We start from the raw sequence: 23,118 nt of genomic DNA on the forward strand, positions 1-23,118 counted from the left end.
CGTGCACGCCTTGGAAAGCCAACAGAAACGACTCCTGCCATAATTAAAATTGCATTCCCCGTCGTCCACGCCTTGCAGAAAGGCAATATACTATTGTAATTAAAATCGTCTTACCCTTCCTCCACGCCTTGCAGAACTAATAGCGACGACCCTCACGCCTCGTCAGGTGAAATTATTAAATTGATGTTAAAGTCCAATGGTGTTAACGTTCAATATTATTATTTGTTGACCCGTAAATGACAAAAGAACTTGCTTCACAAGGCCTCCATAATAATTTATGAAACAACTTGTTTGATACGGCGTCCATAATAATATAAGAATGGGAACCTCAAACATTACCATCTGACATCCATAACCCTGTGGGTTTGCTCTCACTATACAATACCTTCAAATTAGAGGAGCACCTTCCGTCATCAAATCTACAAAAAAAAGAACAGGGGAACGAGAAGGGCGTGTAGGTCCTGCCCTGCTCTGCAATGGCGATGAAGGCGAAAACATTGATCAGCTGTGTGTTGCTTATGGTCAGTGTGTGGACGCGTCTGCACCTCTTAGCGGCTGAGGATTTGCACCTATCAGCGGCTGACGATTTTAATTATTCCAGTTGGGGCGATTGCTCGCCTAACCAATATAGTTACGGTAGCGATTTCCAGCATAATCTAAACCAGACTTTTAAATCATTGGTGGAGAAGGTTTCAACGAGCGGATTCAACACTAGTGTTTTGGGGAAAAACACCAATAATGTTGTTTATGGGCTTGCACAATGCAGCGGGAATATAAATGCCTCGGACTGCAAACAGTGCGAAACGGAGGCGGCAGCATTGGTTGTTGAGATATGTCCAAGCAACACCTCTGGATTCGTTTGGCTAAACGAGTGCTTCTTACGTTACGACAATCATAGCTTTTACAATGATTATAATGAGAGCGAGGCTACGAATGTTGTTTGCAACCTCGCAAAAAGCTATGCTCCAGCGCAGTTTGGAAATATTACTCACCAAGTGCTCTCAAATATCATCGAAAAAGCTGTGCAGAGTCCTCAACGTTTTGCTAAAATTAAAGTTGACACCGTCTATTCGGATTCAAGGGAAATGTACGGCTTAGCCCAGTGTTGGAGAGATCTGTCCCCAACAAACTGCCGCTCCTGTTTATCTGTAGGTCGGTCAAAGATATCCGGTGCCGGTAGATTGAATAATATCAATCATACGGCATGCGCCACTGGTGCTAATGGAGCACGCTACAGAAGTCGTCACTGCGGTATGCGTTACGAGATTTACAACTTTTTCAATACTTTCATCATTTCGAGCACCTGACCCTGACAGAACATCGAGCAGTGCAGCAACTTCTTCCACGACACCTTCCGATGTCTATTCTGCAGCTGCTGATCCTTCTTCAGGCATTCTGGAGCCGAGATGAAAATCAGGCCATGCCTCTTGGCACTAGTTTATATGCTTTATATCCGTTGCGTTGCATTATATCCGTTGATTATAGGATTGCAATCATTAGTTGTGACACAATTAGGCGCGTCAAACTGTGTAGTTAAACGCTTACTGGCACACCATGGGAAACGGGGGATTATGTAGTGATACATATAAAAGGTTCATGTAATATGTCGTTATACATTTTTTCATAAAAATGTGTATATCATTTGCGTAATTATTGATAATTTGACTTGTCTACATGGTTAGAGTGTATTGGCTAGGTTAAAGATTATTTAAAGGAAAAGAGAAAATTTGGGAAAATCTAAATTATGAATTTCATTTTTAAATTGTCACGTGAAACATAAAATTGAAAGGGTAGGTTAAAGATTATTTATAAAGCAAATAGAAAATTTGGGAAAATCTAAATTATGAATTTCGTTTTTAAATTCTCCTTTTTTGGTAATGTTTGTTTTTAAATTGTCACGTGAAAGGGTTGAGTGAAATTAATAAAGACCAAATTATTTTGAGGGGATTATATTGGTTTCATTAAGTTTAAGTTTTCACTGACGATAATTTTACTATTTAAATAATTCTTTATAACTCTATTTTAAATAACTATATTTTTTAAAATTTATGGTATTCATTTATTTATTTATTTATTTTTTTTTTAAATTTTATCAATTAAATTGTTGGATTACATATTAATTTGATTTTTGGCACATTAGCACTGTTAAAATAAAAAATAAAATATATTATATATTAGTGTTATATTATATAATTGTATTTCAAATAGATTTTTTGGAATATTATAAATAATTTAATAACAACATTTCTATAATCTTTATAATTACCTTTATAATGTACATGGGAGTATTATAAATAGTTTAACAACAATATTTCTATGATTTTAATTAGAATGGTTAACCATTATATTATTTGTTTTTTGGGGAGTTTTATCAAATCATGTTTATACTTAAAAACTAACATTTAAAGGATGAAAAATTTAAAAATAAACTATTAGAATATCTTAAATATAAGATGGAAATATATTGTCTAATATTCAAACTATTTAATCTAATAATTACCTTATAAATTAAATTAAAAGTGGTGTCTCCATATGAGATTGATGGAGTTGAATGCGTTAATTCTATGATTAGATAAATAGATTCGATTTGAAGTCAGAGATTTTCATTATAAGAGTTTATGAAAATCATTACATTTCCCAAATATATATATATAAAAACTGAATAAGTTAAACATAAGTCAGAGATTTTCATTATAAGAGTTTATGAAAATCATTACATTTCCCAAATATATATATATAAAAACTGAATAAGTTAAACATAAATAATTTAATGAGCAGGCTCCACAAGGTTGGATATACAATCAACATGACATACTATCCTTAAGTTTATGCAATGTGATGAGATTTATTTAGTCTTTTGGTTATTCAATGTTTCTCTTTATTAATTTTGGACATATAAGTTTGGTTTTAATAATTTAACATGACTATCCAACCATCTCTCAATTTTTAATAGAGATGATAAAAATTAATCACAAACAAAGAATGATGTTCCTGGCCAAGGTAATAATGTATTTAATTATTGTGATATTTTCAAAATCATAATCTTTTAATGCACATAAAATTGTTTTATCTAAATATAATTGTGTCAATGATTAAATTAAATATGTAAATTTATTAATTTTTAAAAATAGGAAATAATACTCTTTTTTACATAGTGCTTAAGTTTTGATTTTTATAATTATTTTACTAAGATTTAGTGTAAAAACAAAAATTAGTTATATATTTTCCATCCAATTCTGAATATTACTGTAATAATTTCTTAAAATTGCTTATATTGCCATAAAAAAAATCAAAACATCAAATAATTATATCATTATAAAAGTGAATAAATTTAAAACTATATTTCTAATAATTAATAAAAGTTGTAAAAGTATAGAAAATAATGTTGTAAATTTAAAATTACATTATTAAGTAATAATGGTATTTTTTATTCTTTTAGAATATCTGAAAGTGTTTTAAGAACTTCATTGTATGATTTAGTTTTTACTTAAAAGGTTTAACAATACTTAATTGCAAATTATGTAACCAATGGTTAATAATGTTGTAATTTAAATTGTTATATATAATTTCAATGGTTTTCTATCAAATTTTCACCCAGATGGGGTTAGTAGAGTAGAGTGGGGGTGGGCGGCGGCTGCCACTTCCCCACCTGATCAATAGACATGGAAACACACCCCCTCTAGATGGTAGATCCTAGTTATAGATGATATCTTCTAGTCTGGTACCAATTACGTCATCCAAGAATGCATGTGATGTAAGAGATCACATGTGAGAACATGCTGGAGAAGGAGCCCAACATTTGGAATTTAATGGAAGAGGAGGGTACGAACTTTAGCATAGTACTAGGTATTGGCTAATTCCCTAATTGCAGGATAGCCAAAATGTGGAGAGGGGTGGCCAGATCCGTGTGAGGGAGTGGGAATTTACATTCAGTAGGTTTTTCGTCATGATGGAGGAGGTTATTCGAAGAATGCAACTCAATAAAGGGACAAACATTCCAATTGTACAAGGCATGAAGTCATGTCAAGAGCAGAAAGCATTTTTATAGCTGACTAAAAGTTGGCCTCTAAACAGTTGTGACAAGGGGCATAAAATATGAATCTAGCCATAGGAGCTCTTTGATGGAGGTTGTTTCCAAACTTCATGCTAGAGTGTACTAGGGGAGTCGGGTGAAACCAATTTGGACACCTTCTTTGCCTAGCAACTAGTCAAGAGAGTGGATACCAAAGTATTTGGAGTTGTAGCGGTTAGCAAGCAAAATGATCTCCTATTTTTCCTCTCCCAAGTAACTATTGCTCTGAGAAATAATTTCTTAGTAATTCATGGCAACAATTTATCTTTTGTCAATTCTTTTTAGAACCCTCCTCCCTTTTAGTTGGGACTATGGTAGAATTGAACATTGCATATCCTCATAATGTTGTTTCCTTGTGATTGTGTTGAACGACAAATATTTGGAAGAAAAAGAGACATTAGGAGATGAAACCCAATAGTCTCCCTCTCCTTGTATATATTCATATTCTATCTTAATGCAAAAGAAACAATTTCATTCGGAGTTACTCTTGACCTGACATGGTATCAGAGCCAACTCCTAATTTAGTTTTCTTCATCGTAACTCCTAGAAATTCTCTATCTTATTCTCTGTATCCTTTGTCCATTCATTAATGAAAAGTTTTTTTTCCCTTGGTGAGGGTTGTGAAGGACGTGGACTCCTTAACTGTTCATTTGCATGCATTTGGTGAGTGCGTATATGATTTTGAAGGATGTCTGACTATGCATCCTTGCTTGATGGCTTCATGTGTTGAACAAAACTTTGTTGGGATGTAAAGGCTAATAATATGTGTGTCGTGATGCATTTGACCATTTACATTGGGCATTAAGTCTATGCTAACTATGACCATGGTGGTTGTTCATTGAAAATGGTATGTATTTTTTGTTGGAGGTCGTGTGATGATGTCAAATATAATTTTAAACCGTGCATGCATGGTTTTGTATACTCCATGTGTTTGCAAATGATATTCTATGGATACATGTGCTTAAATGACCGAGCAATGGTGTTGGGTATGGTAATTGTATTTGGCATTTCCCTTGTGCATTTCTAACTTTGTGCATGGAATATAGATACCTGTGTGTTGAAGCAATTTTTTTATTCAATTGTGCATTGAAGGCCATGAGGTGCACTTTATTTTTGGGTACATATATCCCTTGTGCTACCATGTGACTTGAATTCATTTTTTTAACATTGTGTTGGGTCAAATATGTTTCGATGGAGCATATGATATGGTTTGAATAGTCGGCTTTTCAAAAGGATATGTATGCCATATATATGATATGGAAAGTGCATACATGAGTGGTAGTATGGCACTTAATTCAATGCCATGGTTTGAATTAATTTTTTTAAAGGCTACATATGTTATATAATACATTATGAATGACATGAAGTGCACATTGATTTATGGAACGTGCATAAGCTAAGTGGTATATTATGTTAGGAGTGGTGATATATTACATATGAAAAAATAAAATATTAACTTGGTAAAGTGAAAAGTGGAGTTTCACCATCTACATAATTAAATCAATCTTTTACCCAAGAAGATAATGGTTGCATTATTCTGAAAATAAAAAACACAACCATTTTTTATGATGCATTCAGTCATCTCCATTGAGGGAGTAGTTCTGTTTGGAAAAGAGAACTATCATGAGTGGTCCAGGAAGATAAAGCACACCTTGATTTTCAAGGAGTTGTGGAAAGGAGTTTGTGATGGAGAATGAGACAATGCAACAAAAAATCCTACTTCAGATAAGTAGCTTTCCATTCGGGAAAACAAGAACAACAAGGCATATGCATTGATTGCAACGCCAGTAAATGAAGAGGTGAGTAGACATATTTCACCATTTTCAAATGCCTTTGGAGCGTTAAATAAGTTGAAGGAATTATATGACTCACACTCTGAACTTGAATTTGTTCAATTGATGATTAAGTTGTTCAATCTTGAATTGAAAAAGATGACCATTTTTCCTTGACATTAGAAGTCAGATCCATTATGCATGACATAAAATCCACTGGTGTTGAAATTGATATTCCTCACATAGTGTAACAACCCCTAATTAAAAGTTCATGCATTAAAATTTAATATAGGAAAAATAAAACCAAGGTTTAGAGACACTTATTCCAAACTTAATGTTGGGCAAACATAGCCTAGTCGGCATTAGTAGATGTGTTTATGGCTAAGGGAAATTGGCAAAGCCAATGGCTAAGGCATTAAAAACAAAAAGAGGTATTTTTGACACATTTATTTATGAATATAAAGGAAAATAGGAGAAAGGGGAGGTGAGAGGTCACAGATTTCATGTGAGGGGGAAATTGAAGGAAAATAATGGAAAGTGAAGAAAATAAAGGCCTCATTGATAAAAAGGTTTATAAGGATCAGTTGGTACCCTTTTCCAGTTTGGTTTTGGAGCTCTCTCATTATTCTCTCTCTCTCTCACTCTTGGACACTTAGATTTTTCTTGGAGCACTCTAGCTTTTGAGCAAGGAAGGAAAAAGCAAGAAAAGGAAAGGAAGGAAAGAAATGATCAAGCAAGGAAGAACAAGATCAAGCAGCTTCAGCAAGAATAGTTGCAGGCAACATATTGCTTGTGTGATTTCCTAGCTAGTTTTGATATGCATGAATTTGCATGTTGGTATATGGTTCTTATGCTATTGGTGGCATGGTTTTGTCGGGTTATGACAACGGTTTTTAGCCTAGCCTTGACTTTTTCTGGATAGCCATGGTATGATGGGATTATTTTCTTGGTTTTAAGCTTTGGAATTTCCAGATGGTTTCGGAATCTGGGGTGGAGGTGGTCTCAGGAAAATCCCGAAGGCCTAGGAATCCCTTGACCGGTTTTGGCAGGATACATGGTGAAGCATGAGGATGGAGTTTTAGTTTAAGGCTCAGTGATCCGGTGTGGATTGCGGTAAAGCCTGAGAGACTGGTGTCTCAGTTTAGGGCCTAGTAATCTGGTGTGGATTGCGGTAAAGCCTGAGACACAAGGAGACGAAAAATTACTCAAGGATAGTGATAGAGTCTGGAGGAAATCCAAGCTCGATTTGGTTTTGCGATCTCGATGCTAATTTTGGTGAGATCACTATTTGGTGAGGGTGGAGGTGGTTTAAGCTCTAGATTCCCTTAGTTGTTTTTGGATTGGTTTATCCATGAGATCCCACATTCATGCTTGGAATATGGCATGGGGGTGAGTATATGAAAGAAAGATTTGGTTCATCCATGTCTACAGTTGAGTGGTATGTGGAAGTCTTGAACCTAGTCATCTATGCCTATGTTTAATAAAAGCTAAGTTCTGTTGCTTTTTTACTTGTTAATATGTGGCTTTAATGTTTGTTATCTCATTGTTATTTTCATGGTTTAATGTTTTTGATAAGCATGGTTATGCAACTGGTTATTGTCTTGGTTATTTAATGTATTTACTCGTAACTGAAAGGATAATGGATGCAATACAATATTATTGTCAAAACACTTAAGAGAAGTGGGTGGTGATCCTTCTTGTCAAGTTCCATATGAGTTTTCAGTCATTTATGATATGTTTTGTATTCATTTCCTGTAGATTTCATTAATGCGAAGTGTTGGGTAGAATGTCAGTCCTGGTTGGGGATGGGCAGGCCTAGTCCTGGAGTCAGTTTTTGATTCGTAAGTCTTATCATAATGAAATTTGTGGATTTTGAAAGCTACAAGGGTTTCTGGGCAGTGACCTGGATTGTGGGCTTCAAAAGTGCCTCAAATCCTGGAGTCGTAGGCACAGCTCTGAGCATAAAAGTCCCCGAACATTAGCATGCCCATGTTGTGCATGCATCCAGAGGTCCTAAGACGCACCCTTGTCCATATCAAGGGAGCGTCAAGTCGTTTAGTGATCTAAAAGTTCAATGGGGCCCAGGGATTAGTGACAGGAATGACTGGGATGCATTCTGGGAGTCCTATAATAGGTGTAGAAGGTCTGGTATGGTGTGTTTCTATCGATTCCAATTCCTAAAGGTCACTTAGGAGGTTTAATCATAACATGATAACTTCTTATCACATGTTTACCCCGGATGCCTGATTACTTGGGTAGATGTGGGAGGAGGGCATTACAGAGTGGTTTCAGAGCATGGTTCACCCCTCGGATTGGATGGGTTGTGTGTTGGTCATGCATACATGTCTATTTTACGTGTGTTAATCATCCTTCTAGTCTATATGCTTGTTGCATATGCATGGTGGTAGTCATGATTGTAGTTATTTCGCCATGTGAAAGAGGATGTTGTTATTGTGAAGTGTGTCGTCATGAGTGTATGATTGGTTACATGTTTTTTATGCTTCTGTATTGTCAACATACATTGATATGGTTTCTGTTGTCATGCATGAGGTCATGGTATGTGTAGTTGATATGGTCATGCATTGATGACTGGACTCTATTTATAATGATGGATATATGGTTACATGCTTATGTGTTATATTTCTATATGTTGTCATGATTATGTTATACATGTATTATGTTGATTTGTTGATCTTGCAGATAAGGTATCCTCCCCAAATTATGCTAAGGTATGTTGGTTTATTGTGATTTGATTTAGCTAACATGACATACCTTGCAGGAAGAATATTAAAGATGACTAGCAAGATGATAGACTATAGTTCCTGAGACTATCCCTATGGATCAAATGAGGGACGTGGTGTTGGACACTCTTCTTATTTGGAAGATACACTGAGAAGCTTAATTGCATAAATAAGGAGTTGCAAGGAAGACAATGACATAATCATACAGGCATAGGAGAAACAAGCAGAGGTAAATGCATTGATACTTCAGAGTTTGTCAGAATTGCAGCGACAGGGACCACTTCGGATCAGCCATGAGAAACTGGAAAAAACTAATGGGGCATATGGCAGCAGGTCTCATGGTGAGTACAGGTTGGATGGAGACGACACAGTTAGAGATGACAGGTCCTTGGATACTCTGGATAGGAGGGGTGATAGACATGAGTACTATTCTAGTTATGGTTCTGACAGACATTATGATCGTCATCGCTATCATCATTATGGGAGGAGTGATAAGGGATATTTGTTGGATGAGTTTAATAAAGAAAATCGACCTATATTTGATGGAGAGATGAATAAATCATACGATACAGAGGCATGGTTTCTCGATATGAGGAATTTCTTCAAACTGCATGATTATTCAGAGAACATGAAAGCAAAGATAGTCACTTTTTTTCTTAAATGGAAAGTAGATATCTGGTGGGAGGATGTGAAGAATGTTAAATTCATTCAGGAAGATGAATTGACTTGGAATGAGTTTGAGAGGCTCTTCAAGAAGAAGTATGAGTTACGGATCAGTTACATGACAGATGATGAGTATACTAGGAGGTTCTTAGAGTTGTTGAGATATTTGCCTTACCTCAAGGAGGAGAAGGCCAAGGTTCAAAGATTCATTAGTGGACTGCTAGTAGCATACAAAGACTGGAATGAGTTTGATGAGATTAGATTGTTGGAGGAGGCCATCCAAAAGCTTAAACATTGCTATGAGTAGTGTATTGTGCTATTCAACAACCCACCAATTTATTTATTTAATAGTTAATATTCGATTAATAAATGGGGACCCTTTATTAAAAACCCTCCAAGAAAAATTTAGCACTTAGGTGCTTTCTTTTTAAATTTTTAGAAATAAATTAAGATATCAAGTCAATCCATTTAAGACTAGCAATTCTTGCTTTTTTTACATATCGTTGGACCAAGTGTGTCGAAGGTTAATTAACAACCAAAATTGGACATGAATTGTGATGGAAGGGATCACCGCATTTAACTTAGGATATCATTAGACTTTTCATTCAAATCTAAGACTTCAGATATTCATTGTAAAATGAAGCACTTATTGCAATCGCATATCAGCTTTCACAAAATACGTAACTCAAAAAGCCCGTCGTAATATGCGAAATGCGATATTGTGGTATGTTATCACTCACAATTTTCTCTAGAAGTTATCACAAGAAAGAAAATAACTGAGGTAACCACAAACCAACTTTTATGCATAGGCTCTAGCCAACCTATGGCTCAGAAAGGGCTCTCTCTATATGATTTAGCTTTGTTTGCTGGGATTTTAGGCTAGTTCTAAAGATTCAAGGGGTTTTTGATTTGTATTGAAGATTTGGATGGTGGAATCCTTAAAACAGATGGATATAGTGATGTCTTTGGACCATTTGGCTGTGGAGTCAAAGATGGGAAGCAAGACTGGAATTAGCTCAATAAAGGGAGTGTTCAAAGGGAAAGCTAGCAGAGAAAAGTGTAGGTCTTTAGGCCAAATGGGTGAAATGAATCTTAACCAGAGTGAGAGAGAACTTAAGAATTCTCAGACTGGGATTAAGATGAGGAACAGAGGTTAATCATGAGCAAAGGGAAATTAAGAATCCTTTACTATGGATCAGGGGGAAACTACCTAAACTAAGGAGCAATCAAGAATTCCTTAACTTAGATAATTTTCAGAAAACATTAAAATACATAATAGTTAAAACAGAGTGTAATGAAGCAAATTCTGAGATATCATTCCATATTATAGCATTCAGATTTCAGATACATTAAAGATTGTGGAAAAATTTTGAAAGAAAGATAACAATACAAGAGAAAATACTATATGCACTTTGCTATACACATGAATCCAGTGAAATGTCTTGTCTTTATTCATTAATCCAGCTTGCTGGTCCAATCGGTGATATAATAGCTTATAGTCTTTTGATCAAAAAGTTCTATAGAAATGTCTAAGAATCCACCCTACATACTTCGATTTATGAAGTATTTATACAAAAATTATTACAAAATATCTCAAAACTAACTTGAGATTTAATCTAGGAAATACAAATATATTCTTGCTAGAAGATAGAGGCAGCTATTGAACTGCTTCATGTTGTCCCTTTTATTTTGGTGTTGCTGGCTTTTATGGTTGGTTTTAATCCCTTTATGCTAACTTGCTATTGTGGTTTTCTACCCTGGAATCTTCTTCAATTTTTATCTTTCACCTGATACTCTTTGACCGTGCTATCCTGTTTTCATTTATTTACCTGGCTGCTCTATTTTTATTGTGTAGTAACTTTTTACTGTAAATTTCTCACAGTAAATCAGTCATGCTTTCCCACCATTCTGCCTCGGGTAATTTGACATTCACCATCCTTCAGTATATCTTGTCAGCTTCAGTATACGTGGCAAAATTGGGCTTGGTGATGAATAATTGTTTTACGTCATGTTGGAGGAAAAGCAAGTTCTCAAAAGTGTTATATAAAACTTTGTCTGTTGGTAGGGCTTTAATAGATGAAGCGCTAGCTTGTTCTTTAGCCAACTGCCTGAGTCTATTGTCATAGTCCTACTGTGTCATAAGGTTTTCATTGACGACCAATGGACTGGGCAAACCTTTTTCCCTCAAAATTTTGAATTTGGCCATGAATCTATCAATGGCCACCTGCATGTTCTTGCACTTTTCCTCCAAATTTAGCATTAGGTTCCTCTTGGAAAGAACCTTTCTTATTTCTAAAATAGTTTTAGTTATGTCTTCTATATTTATCTCCTAAAGCTTATATCTATTTTTGTTGTTAAGGAAATGGATGAGTCTATTGGCATCCTTAGGCATGTCTCCCAATTCCTCATTGACCTTTTAGACAACTTCTGTAGCTATCTTTATCAATTCTTTCTGCTCAAAAATAACTTTAATAGAAGGCCAAATATTATTGATAGAGTCAATGATATTGTCCCATAATAGTTCCTTGGTTTGCCCAAGGGGTTTCTCCAATGTTAAGTCTTTCTCTATGACTTTGATTCTTTCACTCAGTCTTTGGGCCTTTTGTGCCTCTTCCTTTTGCTTAAGTTGGGCAAGTTTGTAGTCATTTTCTTAACTTGCCACCTTTTCTCTTAGTCTATTCATTTCTATAGCCTGGATAGAAATTTCTTCCATGGATTGAATTAATTATGTTGCTTTTTATCCTGATGCACCTATTGTTGTAGATTCTATTGTGACTGGCAATGTTGTGGCAAGTGGAGCTGTAGGTGTTAGTGAAGTTGTTAGTGTTGACATACTGTAGGGATGACATTTGTAGAAGTTGTGGCCAAGTCACTTTGCTTCTATTGAATTAAAGTGTCCAACTCCTTTTCTGTCTCCTTTAGCTGATCATTAAGATTTAGGACCAATTCCATCACCTCGTCATGTCTAGTTTGGCTTTCTAAGACTTCAAGTGTTTGAGGATTTTGCGGTTGGGGTATTTTTAATTGCCTCTTCAGTGCAGCAATATCATCGTTTTTCTTCTTTATAAGCTACTCTATAGCTTTGATATCTTTGTGATCGTGTCCCAATTCAATCACTAAGTCCTCTAAGGACTTGATCCTAGTATCCTTGGCCTGTGAGGAGGCCTTCTCCAACTGATATTGAGATGAGATGTTGGTTAATGAGTTTTGCAGCTGATGGGCAACTATGGTTTTACTTGTCAGGGTGGAGTATATCATCTCCCCAGCCTATTTATGCAGCTCTATTTGGTCTATGGGATGGATATCCCTAGCCAATACTTCAAAGTCAACCTTTTTGAAGTCTGATGATGTTTTGGGCTGTTGTGTTGTAGGCTTAATAAAGGACATCTGCAGCTTTCCCTCCTTGATGTCAAAGGCTGACATCAGCCTTGTTTGATTTGTGGGAGTGAGCTTCAAGTATTGAGCATATGTTTGAGCTTTGAGTTTCTCATTCCTCATTTTGATTTCTTTATACCTGTCCTTTATGTCTTGGTCTTTGTCAGCAGACCTACTGAAGGAAGACACTTCCACACTAAGCTGCCTTTCCAACATCTGAGTCTGTGATGTGGAAGGCTCTTGTATGTCCTCAGATGGAGTAGTGGGCCTGCATTTTTCTACCTCTATGTTGGTTACCTGTGCTGATCCTTCTATATATTCCTGTTTAGAGGCCGGATTGAGCCTTTGCGTTTTGCTCTGACTTGTTTCCTACTGCAGATTAGAGGTGTCCATTCCTGAAGTGGAAGCTCCCTCTCTGTTTCTTTTTGGATTTTTATCCTCATTCTAAGGAGTCTACATGACTGGAGGGGTGCTCATGGCTCTTTCTTGCTCTTCTGGTACCTGCAGAAAAGAGATCTCATCAAGCTTCTTTTCCAAATCAATCAGAGCATTTTCTACATCTATTTTTGTGTTGTCCCTATATACAAAGGTATTTTCCACCCATTTTGTTTGATTGGCATATGCCTCTATTTCTGGTATGGGGTGGTGGATAAAAGGTCCTAGATTGACCTTTTGCCTTTTCTTGGTAATGAATTCTAAAGGGTCATATCTCCATACAAAACTCCTTTGGAATTTTATTCTTTGCAGGAACAGGTTTGCCTCTTTCCTTGCCTCTCTGGCATTGCATATGAAGGGGCCTAACTGGTCTTTGATTCTAAAATTGGCCTTCTTCTTGGCATTGACAAAGTTGACTTCATCTGCATTGATGATCTATCTATAATATTCTAAGGCAAACAACCTCATGGGGAGGTATCTTGGCAACTTATATGGTGCATGCTGGCAACCATATATTCTGATTTCCGTGTGGTTTTGGTAAAGATACCAATCTCCCACTTTGGTTTTCTTGGAAATCTGGAGGACTCTTTTTATCTCTGGACTTATCCTGGGTGGAGGATTCCCAGAGAGCATAGTCATGATTGGGTTCACAAAAGAATCTATGAAGTTTGAGTATGTATATGGTGATCTATACTCATGGAAAAGTGGGGTCCAAAAGATGACAGATCTGGGTTGGCCCCTGGTGTCAAGCTTCTGGAGGGTGAAAGGGAACTTATCCGACTGATAATACAAAAATAGATGGTACAATACAGAGGAGTATTTGAAAACTCTCTCATTGCCCATTCTTGTGAATTGCTCATGCATTTTATTAGCTATGAATGTGGCAAAGTCATATGTGGTTGGAGGAGGCTTCCCTGGGGTATAGATGGACATGAAAGCAAGAATAATTTCATCAATGTATTCACTGGTAGAGTAACCCAAAACAAAGGATATCATAGTTACAATGCTCTTGCCCCATTAAGAGAAAATAACTTATACATATGGAGGGGGGTCTTTAGGAGAAAATAGCTGATACATATGTGCTTTTCCTCTCTAATGAAGGTTTGAAACAACTGGGCCAATATTGATGGGCTTAGTTTGGGATACTGGTCCAACAAGTCTCCAATTGAGAGTGGGGTTAAGTTTGGCCTTGGTTGGAACTGTAGCATTTCATTAATGGATTCAGCTGTGATAGTGAACAGAACCCTCTGGTCATGACACATTATGGCTCTATGGCTGGGGACATATCATGCATAGCACATATGAACAATTTCTGGAAAGATGTGAACTTGGGGGAACTAGTATCTGGGTAAATTGGACTCCCAGAGGCCAATATCATCTGTATGGTTCAAGTATCTGTCTTTGCTTAAGCAATGAATTTTAAGCAGAAGCTCTAGGGTAGTAGTATCTTTTATTTGGAAGTCCCTATCGGCCAGGGGAAGGTTGTCCAGGTCTAAGTGTGGAGTGGTAATGGGTCTTATGTCCATGGCGATAGGGACAACCATAATTCAGTTCTTATGGAGTTGAATTAGGCTCTAGGGGGTTTTAGTAGAGGTTTTGAGACTTTTCATAGGATTTAGGCAAGCAGTTTCTTTAAAATTGGTAATATTCTTAACCAATCTTTTAAATCAAAACACTGCACAGGTTAAAAGTTTTTTGAAATTTTGCAGGGGTAAGAGGTAATTCGTGGTGAAATACTTGGAATTTGTCGAATTGGCTCTAGAATTTATGGTTCATGGAAACTGCAGTGGTTGGAGTAGTCCTGGTACGGTCTGAAAGGTAGGATGGTCTGTCTGTAGCATCTTCTGGAGCAGAATTGGAAGTCTATAGGTAAATTCAGCGTTTGCAGTGGTAGCAATAGTTTACACAACTTACAAAGAGAATGCATGGAAAAAAGGGCGAAAGAGGGCTTCGCGGCCTTTTATAGAGAAAATGATTAATTTTGGCAGGTTTCACTTTCAGATGAACAGTTGACAGTTTTTCGGTTGAGTGGGGGAAGTGGTTTTGGAGGGTCATTGCACCGGTTTTGTAGTGCGGGTAGTTTTTGGGAGGGGTCACCCGATGCCATACATCGTCTGACACGTAGCATTGGGGATTCGGGTGAAAACCACTTTATTGGGTGGTTATTGCGGTCGATATGGTTGTGCACCATTGGATGTGAGGGAGGTATGATCAATGGTAGTTGGGAGGCAAAGCTATGCAGGGGAAATTACAAGAATTGATGGGGGGCCTATGGATTTAATCATGGCGATTTGGGATTAGTTTAAGGACAAATCCAAAGTTAAGTGATCGGGCCGACCTTAATGAGGGATTAGGGAGTCGGGTGAGGCCGATACAGGATTAAATTAAGTTTTACTGGGGTTAGGTATACTTAAGTGATGTTATATCGGGATCAGGGGTAGTTTATATTAGTTTTTATTAAAACTAAGGGGTTGGGGTATTTTATATGGGGTTCTAATTATTTATGGGAAAAGGGTTATAATGGGTTTATGTAATAACATTAGAAATTAATATGAAATTTCAATGGGAGAGTGGGTTTTTCATTAGTACAAGGGTAAATTAAACATTTGTGTACTTAGTTTTATACTTAGGAAAAAGGCTTTTTTTGTGCGCTTTTTGTATGAAAGGGTTTTATATGGCAGTGATTCGCTTTTTCTAGCTAAAAGGTGCTTAAACCTTAGGAAAAGGAACTTTATTAGGATAATGAGGGGAAATGAAGGAGGATGATGTTTATGAAGGGGATTCTAATACTTCCATCCATAAGTCATTAAGCCAAGGGTCTGGTCCCTCCAAAAGTCAAAGAAATGCTCTGAGCCCCTTTGACTCAAAGGATTTAAGTATTAGAACTTATTTATAGGAAATTAGTGAAGTAAAGGGGTAAACTGACTAAGGGGATGTTAAATAAACCATGTAACCATGTTGTGAACCATTGTCCTTGCTTTCTTTACTGCTTATGCACATTTGAAAGATGCATTTAAACATGAGTAATCACTTGAAATTTGTGCAACCTTTCTTCTACTTACCCATTTACTTACCCTACCATTTTTTCTTCATTTTATTTAAGTGCATTTAGGGTAGCAAACCCTTATTAATCCTTTTTCCTTTTACAAAGTAGACTATCTAATTCTAACCTTATATCATCCAAGGGATCAGATTAAACTGATAAGCTCCTTTTATTTTCTCTACCGACCTAATGATATGCCAAGATTAAACTGTTTGGTCAGATTTTATTCTCTAACTATAAACATAAAATTTAAAGCATGGTATAATCAAGATTAAATAGTTTGATTACCATGGATTGTGGCATGAGTGACAAGCTGCACACAATCATTATTATGCATGAAAGTAAATAGTAGTGGCATTTTGACTTGCACACTTTCATGGTCTCTTTTTGTCTTTTGGGGTTCATATATCTTTCTTTTTTGACCTTTTTCATTCTTTTTGTCCTTTGATTTTTCTTTTAGGACATACCCTCTTTACATTTTTTTATTTTTTAATATTAGAAAACATTTGCAGAAGGCAAAGGTATGTACAATATTACAAGGCTTAACCTTAGTCATTCAAAATTATGACTCCTATTGGTATAGGAACCTAACAGTGGCTCCACTTGGGGATGGCATTTTCTAGTGAAATGTCAAGAACTTTCAAGATCAGTGGCCTTTGAGTTGTTGTTGATGTTACCTTGCATAGTGCTCCTCTATGCCTCTGCATTATTGATACTTATGACAGTAAATCTTTAAAGCTTAGGGCCTTCTCTTCGGGCTTCAACTTTAAAAATCACCATCCAATCCAAACTAGACTTTTGAAAATAAAATATGTACAAATGGGAAATGAAAATCAGTAGTTAGGTTCAAAATAGTGTTTAAGCATTCGACCATTCAGTAGCCCACCTTCTGCTTCGGTACCATCAATTTCTCTTAAAAAGAAAGCATTATTTCCTTTGTAAGCATAGATGACATAGGGACCTTTCCATAAAAAATCAAATTTCCCATGTTTACATTTATCTTCCCTCCTTGAATCCCATTTGAGGACTTTGTCACCAAGGTAGAAATATTCAGGCTTGGTTCTCTTATCAAAAATAATTTTAATCCTTTCCTACACAACTTGAGACCTGATGTAGACCTCTTCTCTGGTTTGTTGAAGGTGAATAGTTTGATTGATTCTTCTTTGAATACTATTTGGTTGAACCTGCATTTCTTGAAGTATCTTCATTACTTGAACTCCCAAGGATGATGGGAAAATAGCTTCCATCCCATAGACTAATTGATAGGGAGAAATACCAATGGCTTTCTTAGTAGTCAATATGTCTACCCGTAAGGCATTAACTAGCTTTTTATTCCAAGTTTTCTTATTATCCTCTAGTAACTTCTTCATATTACTAGGCTCTTGTTTGGGGATTCATCTAGTCCATTTCCTTGATAGTAATAGGTTGTAGAATGACCCAAGGTGATATGATACTTGTTGCAGAAATCTATCATTCCTTTGGATTTAAAGGCTACTGCATTATCAATAATGAGCTTCGTTGGACATCCAAATCTTGATGTAATATTGGTTTCAAGGAAGGTTATGATAACACTATCTGTGGCTTGCCTCGAAGGTATGGCCTCTATCCATTTTGTGAAGTAGTCTGTGGCTGTGAGGATCCATTTGTGCTGGGAAGAGGAGGGTGGGTGAGTTTCACCAATGAAGTCTAAACCCCATTGTTGAAAAGGCATTTCAGCAGAGATTGGTTTGAGGGGTAAAGGTAAAAGCTTTTTCTTCCCCTCAAAAATTTGACATTTGTGACAGGAGGTCACATAATTTTTGACATCAGAAAACAAGGTAGGCCAATAAAAACCATCTCTAAGGATTTTATCTGCAGTGGTCTTCCAGTAAAGGTGTCCTCCACAGTCACCTGCATGAAATTCTTCTAAAACCTTATCAAATTCATATTTTAATAAGAAATTAAGAAGAATTCCTTCATGATCTCTCCAAAACAGAGCATTTTCTAATATACCAAATTTCAAGGATTTCATCTTTAAAAACCTGCTTTTGTCCTAGATAATTCAGGAGGAGCTTGTAAGTTCTGTAAAACATAAATGATATCAGCATACCAAGGCGATTCAATAAAGGCCTGGCTTATTAGTGGAGTTGCTATCTCCTCTTCATAAACTATTGCTGCAATAAAGTTTATATCCAAGGCCTTATAGTTCGATTCAGCCATGAGCTTGGCTAAACCATGGCCCTTGATTAACTTAGTAGGTATGATTTCTATATCATATTCTAAAATAGTATCTATCCACTTTCCCCTCTTTCCATCTAGACCATCCTAAGTTAGGATATCTTTGACTACTGAATTAGGAACATAGGCTACTATACGAGAATATAATATGTATACCCTAAAGTCCTTAATGGATTTGACTAAATCCAATGCTTGTTTTTCCATTATATTGTATTTTAAGTGGGCATCTCTCAGGGCTTTGCTAAAGAAGGCAATGGGTTGTTCATAGCCCTAGTCATTTTCTACAGTAAAACTGCAGCTATTGTGTGCTCTGAGGTAAAGGAAAATAAAATGAAATATCTATCAAACTTGGGACTAATTAACACAGGTGTTTTGGTTAAGGCCAGTTTAATTTCTTCAAAGGATTTTTTAGCCTCAACAGTCCATTTTATGGTTGAATCTTTTTCAGCATATTATTTAGTGATCTAATTAATTCTACTAGATTAGATATAAATCTTCTAAGAAAGTTAATTTTCCCTAAAAAAGCTTGTAATTCTCTAATGTTCCTTGGGTGTTGTATTTGCAAGATGGCTTCTATTCTCGTAGGGTCTATTCTTATTCCATCTTTTGAAATTATGTGACCTAACAACTTTCCTTCTTCTAACCCAAACAAAGACTTCTTGGGGTTTAAGGAGATTCCAAATTTCCTGCATTTAATAAAAACCTATCTTAAATGATCTTGATGGTGATTTTCAGATTTTGAAAACACAGTAATATCATCTAGATATATGGCAAGGAAATCATGAATTTCTTTTGCAAAGGCTATATCCATAGCCCTCTGGAAAGTGGCTCCTATCTTCATCACTCCAAAAGGCATTTTCACATACATAAATGTGCCCCAAGGAGTAGTAAAGATAGTTTTGGGTTGGTCATCAGAATGAACCAAGATTTGATTATAACCAGAGAACCCATCCAATAATGAGATTCTAGTTGACACAACTACCTTCTGTAAAATGTGGTCCATTTTGGGGAGAGGGTAATTGTCCTTTAATGACACTTTGTTGAGGTTTCTGAAATCTACACAGAGCCTGATCTCACCAGTTTTCTTTCTAGTTGGCACTAAGTTTGATACCCAATCAGAAAATCTAATTGGTGCAATTACTTTGGCATCATACATTCTCTGAATTTCTTTTTCAATTGAAGGTAATAAGACTGGATTAATCCTTCTAAGTTTTTGTCTGAAAGGCTTTTGATTTTCTTTAATGGGAATTGTGTGTTGGATGATGTTGGTGTCATAGGATTTGAGGTCCTCATAACTCCAGGCAAAGACATCCTGAAACTATTTCAGTAACTCAATGTATTTCACTCTTTCAGTGGGGGGCAATGATTTTGACAGTTTGACCAATTTAGGATTTTCATTAGTGCCTATATTACATTCTTCTATATCAGACTTCAAAGGTTCCATTTTAGGTTTCCTAGGAACATCATTAGAATCAAATAAATCTTCTAGAGGGGTTAATCCCTTTGGTAAAAAATTATCTTTGAGATTAATTACTTCAGTTTCTTCACTGATTATTTCATCAATCTCAACTTGTTCTAGGTTATCTACATCTGATCTGGTAAATTTAGTAGGGTTAAATCTGTCTATTTCTTCACCTTCTATCTCATTTATCTTTATTTCATCCTTAGTGTCAGGAACTATGGATGCATCAATATCTATATTGTTATTTACAAATTCTTCTTCTGAAATTAAAAATTTATTTATCTGTTTATCATTAGAGAATATTTTCCAATTCTTCAAATTGTTTGGAATTGCAGGTTTGTGCCTAACTTCAAAAGTGTACTGATGGTTAGGTTGGAAAGGTAATTTGCAGGTGCTAGAAAACATCGCTAAACTAAGAGCTTGCATATTGTGTTTTCTAGGGATTAATGCAAGCTTTGTTTCTAGAAAAGTGTTAAGTATTTCTACAATAGTATCTTTGTAACAACTTAATCTAGGGTCTTTGGTCATATATACAACATCATTTTGTTTTACAATTAGTTCAAGGTCTCCCATGAAAGAAACTCTTTTAGCTCCTAAATTCCTAACTAGCTTAAGACCTAAAATTAATGCTTCGTACTCGGCCATATTATTGGTACATTTAAAATTCAATCTATACGCATGGTCTTCTAAGTAATTATTTTCTAAATTGTACATCCACACTCTTGCTCCTGCTCCTAACTTATTGACTAACCCATCAAATTCAAGATGCCATAATATCTCATGCTCATAATTTTCACTATCTGGTGCAACAAACTTTTCATTAGTTACAACAATTTGACCATCTTGTTCATTTAATAGTTATGTAGTTTGGCTAGTTATCATTTATCATTTCCAAATATAATTTTGATTTCTCTGCAAGGCTAATTCTTGTATTATTATTTTTTCTTTCTGAATGCTTCTCCAGGTAGTGGAAACAATATTCTTAGTTAGCGATCTCAATTATTTCCATTTACAAGCCATTTGAACCTTTGATTCTTCTAAAAATGATTCAAGGGCAATAGTTGTGATAACAAGGAGGAAAATTTTGTAGGTAACTGTAATACGAAGGATATTATCACTCATAAAAGAACACCATAGAATTTAGAATAATTCAACAAGATTAACAAGATTTGTTGATGTATGTAATTATTTATGGTTGTCGTTTAAGTTCGGGAAGCTAGGGCAATTGCATTCTAGGACTTAATGAGAAGTGATCAGTCCACCAGTCTATTATGAACATGGATGAGATGAACTATGGAAACAATGTATATTCCACCAGTCAATTAGGAACATGGATGGATGGACTATGGCTACAATCTATATTCCACCAGTCTATTAGGAACATTGATGGGATGGACTACGGCTGCAATCTACATGGGAGGATGGATTTCACAAATCTAGAAAAATGTAATATCTCAAAAGCCTTCTTCAAATACTGAAAGAGGACCTTGCCCTGAATTATATATAAAATAAAATTTTCTAATATATCAATAGTTTACTAAGATGTAAAATTTTCTCCCAATATATTATAGAAATGAACTTTGTAAGTAGCATGCACATTATATTTGTGTTCTTGATTCCATAATGAGAATTTAATAATTTATGCTCACAAAATTTTCCACACGTGTAGAAGGAATTGTTCAAGTACTTATATCTCTTAATTGTTTCAAAAATTTTAAGGAATATTTAATCAAAACTTAATATTGCTAATCTTGAATAGATATATAGTTGAAATTGTTGTATGTTGTGAGGGCTTAAATCCTTTGATGCTCTTATTTAGCCTATGTAGGAAGGTAAGCCTATTGTATTTTTCTTTATGATAGAAATGGATTGTTTAGTTTCGCTTTAGAACTTGATTTCTTCATTAATGGAGTATTAAATCTAATATAAGGGATAATTAGCCAATGCACTTATAAAATTTTGGTTGTTGTAATGTACAACATTATAGTAAAGAGTTTGGAGTGGAAAAAATTGAAGTTGAATATGCCATGGCTTGTGGATGTTGGAGGTTGTGTACTTTTAAATTGCTTTGTATCCTCACCCAATAGAACAATTAAGAAGTTATCATCAATTTGAAAAGTCACATAAGGCTTTCGAATGTTTGTGTTCATTCTCCCATCTGCTATTCAATATTATTTATATGTTCACGCGTATTAGGTTGGTGAATCCTTAACTAAGACTTGCGCAAATTCTTGGTCATTTCATATGTAAAAAGGTAGTGGAGATAATGAGGCAATGAAGCCCTAGTACCTCAAATAATTAAGTAGTTTTGCTTAGATATCGTAACACATTTAAAATTTAATGCACATGAGAGTAAGGTGAATAGTGTAGTACAAGATATGAAAAAATTCAAATATTAATTATAAAACCTACAAAAATTCAAATTTATCGTTTAAAAAAAATCATCAAATTTTAGGCAAATTTAATATAAAAAAATAAAATCAAAAACTTGTAATAATTAAATTAACTTTATATAAAACCCATAATGTATTCCAATCGATATCCTAACATGTTTTGCTTATTGATTTTGACAAGCATTCCTACAAACAAGAGTATTCCATCAATGACACTCGCAAGGACTACCCTAACACTAGTTAATGTTTAGAATTTTTTATAATACTTTAAGAGAAGAGTGAAATCTCTTAATGGATATTTCTTTTTTGTTAAAATAAAAGGATGACAAAACAATAAATCTAAAACTTGGAGCTCTCAGGCGAGCAAGCTACACCTGGAGGTTGCCCAAAGCAAAGAACACTCTACAATTCATTATTAAGAAACAGAATATATAATTTACATCATAATAGGGAGATTCAAACTGACACCTAGAAAGTAGGAACTAATCCTAATCTACGACTCACGTTCAATAGTAAAACAAACTTCCTCCAATAATACCTATTCTCCATTAATTTCAACACTCCCCCTTAATGGAGAAAGGGTTCACCTGTACTCCTAACATCTCCCTAAACATTTCAAATATAAACCTCCCAAGAGGCTTAGTGAAAATATATGTTTCATTATCACAAGTATTACAATATTCAACAAGAATCTCTTTCAACTGAACCTTCTCTCTAACAAAATGAATCTGAGTATCAATATGTTTTTTGTTTTTTGTGAAACACTGAATTATTTTCCAGCTTGATTGCAATTTGGTTGCCACATATGATTACTGTTGCATCTTTTTATTCCTCTCCATCATCATGGAGAAGTCTCCTCAACCAAATAGCCTCACACGTGGCTGCACACATTCCTTGATACTCCGCTTCTACAGAAGATAAGGAAACAATACTTTGCTTCTTGTT

General features: G+C 35.4%; 1 protein-coding gene across 1 annotated transcript in view; it reads left to right on the forward strand.

Moving 5' to 3' along the window:
* Positions 1-476: 476 nt before the first annotated feature.
* LOC149241727 (cysteine-rich receptor-like protein kinase 2) overlaps positions 477-23,118 on the forward strand; it is a 36,843-nt gene continuing 14,201 nt past the window's right edge. Inside the window, exon 1 of the mRNA XM_089370640.1 lies at positions 477-1,251. Within this exon, the coding sequence (XP_089226766.1) occupies positions 477-1,251 (775 nt within the window). The remainder of the gene's footprint in view (positions 1,252-23,118) is intronic.

This window comes from Pinus tabuliformis, chromosome 8, assembly GCF_031772625.1.
Source record: "Pinus tabuliformis cultivar Carrire ecotype Pingquan chromosome 8, CPIR1, whole genome shotgun sequence".
Classification (NCBI taxonomy): Eukaryota; Viridiplantae; Streptophyta; class Pinopsida; order Pinales; family Pinaceae; genus Pinus; species Pinus tabuliformis.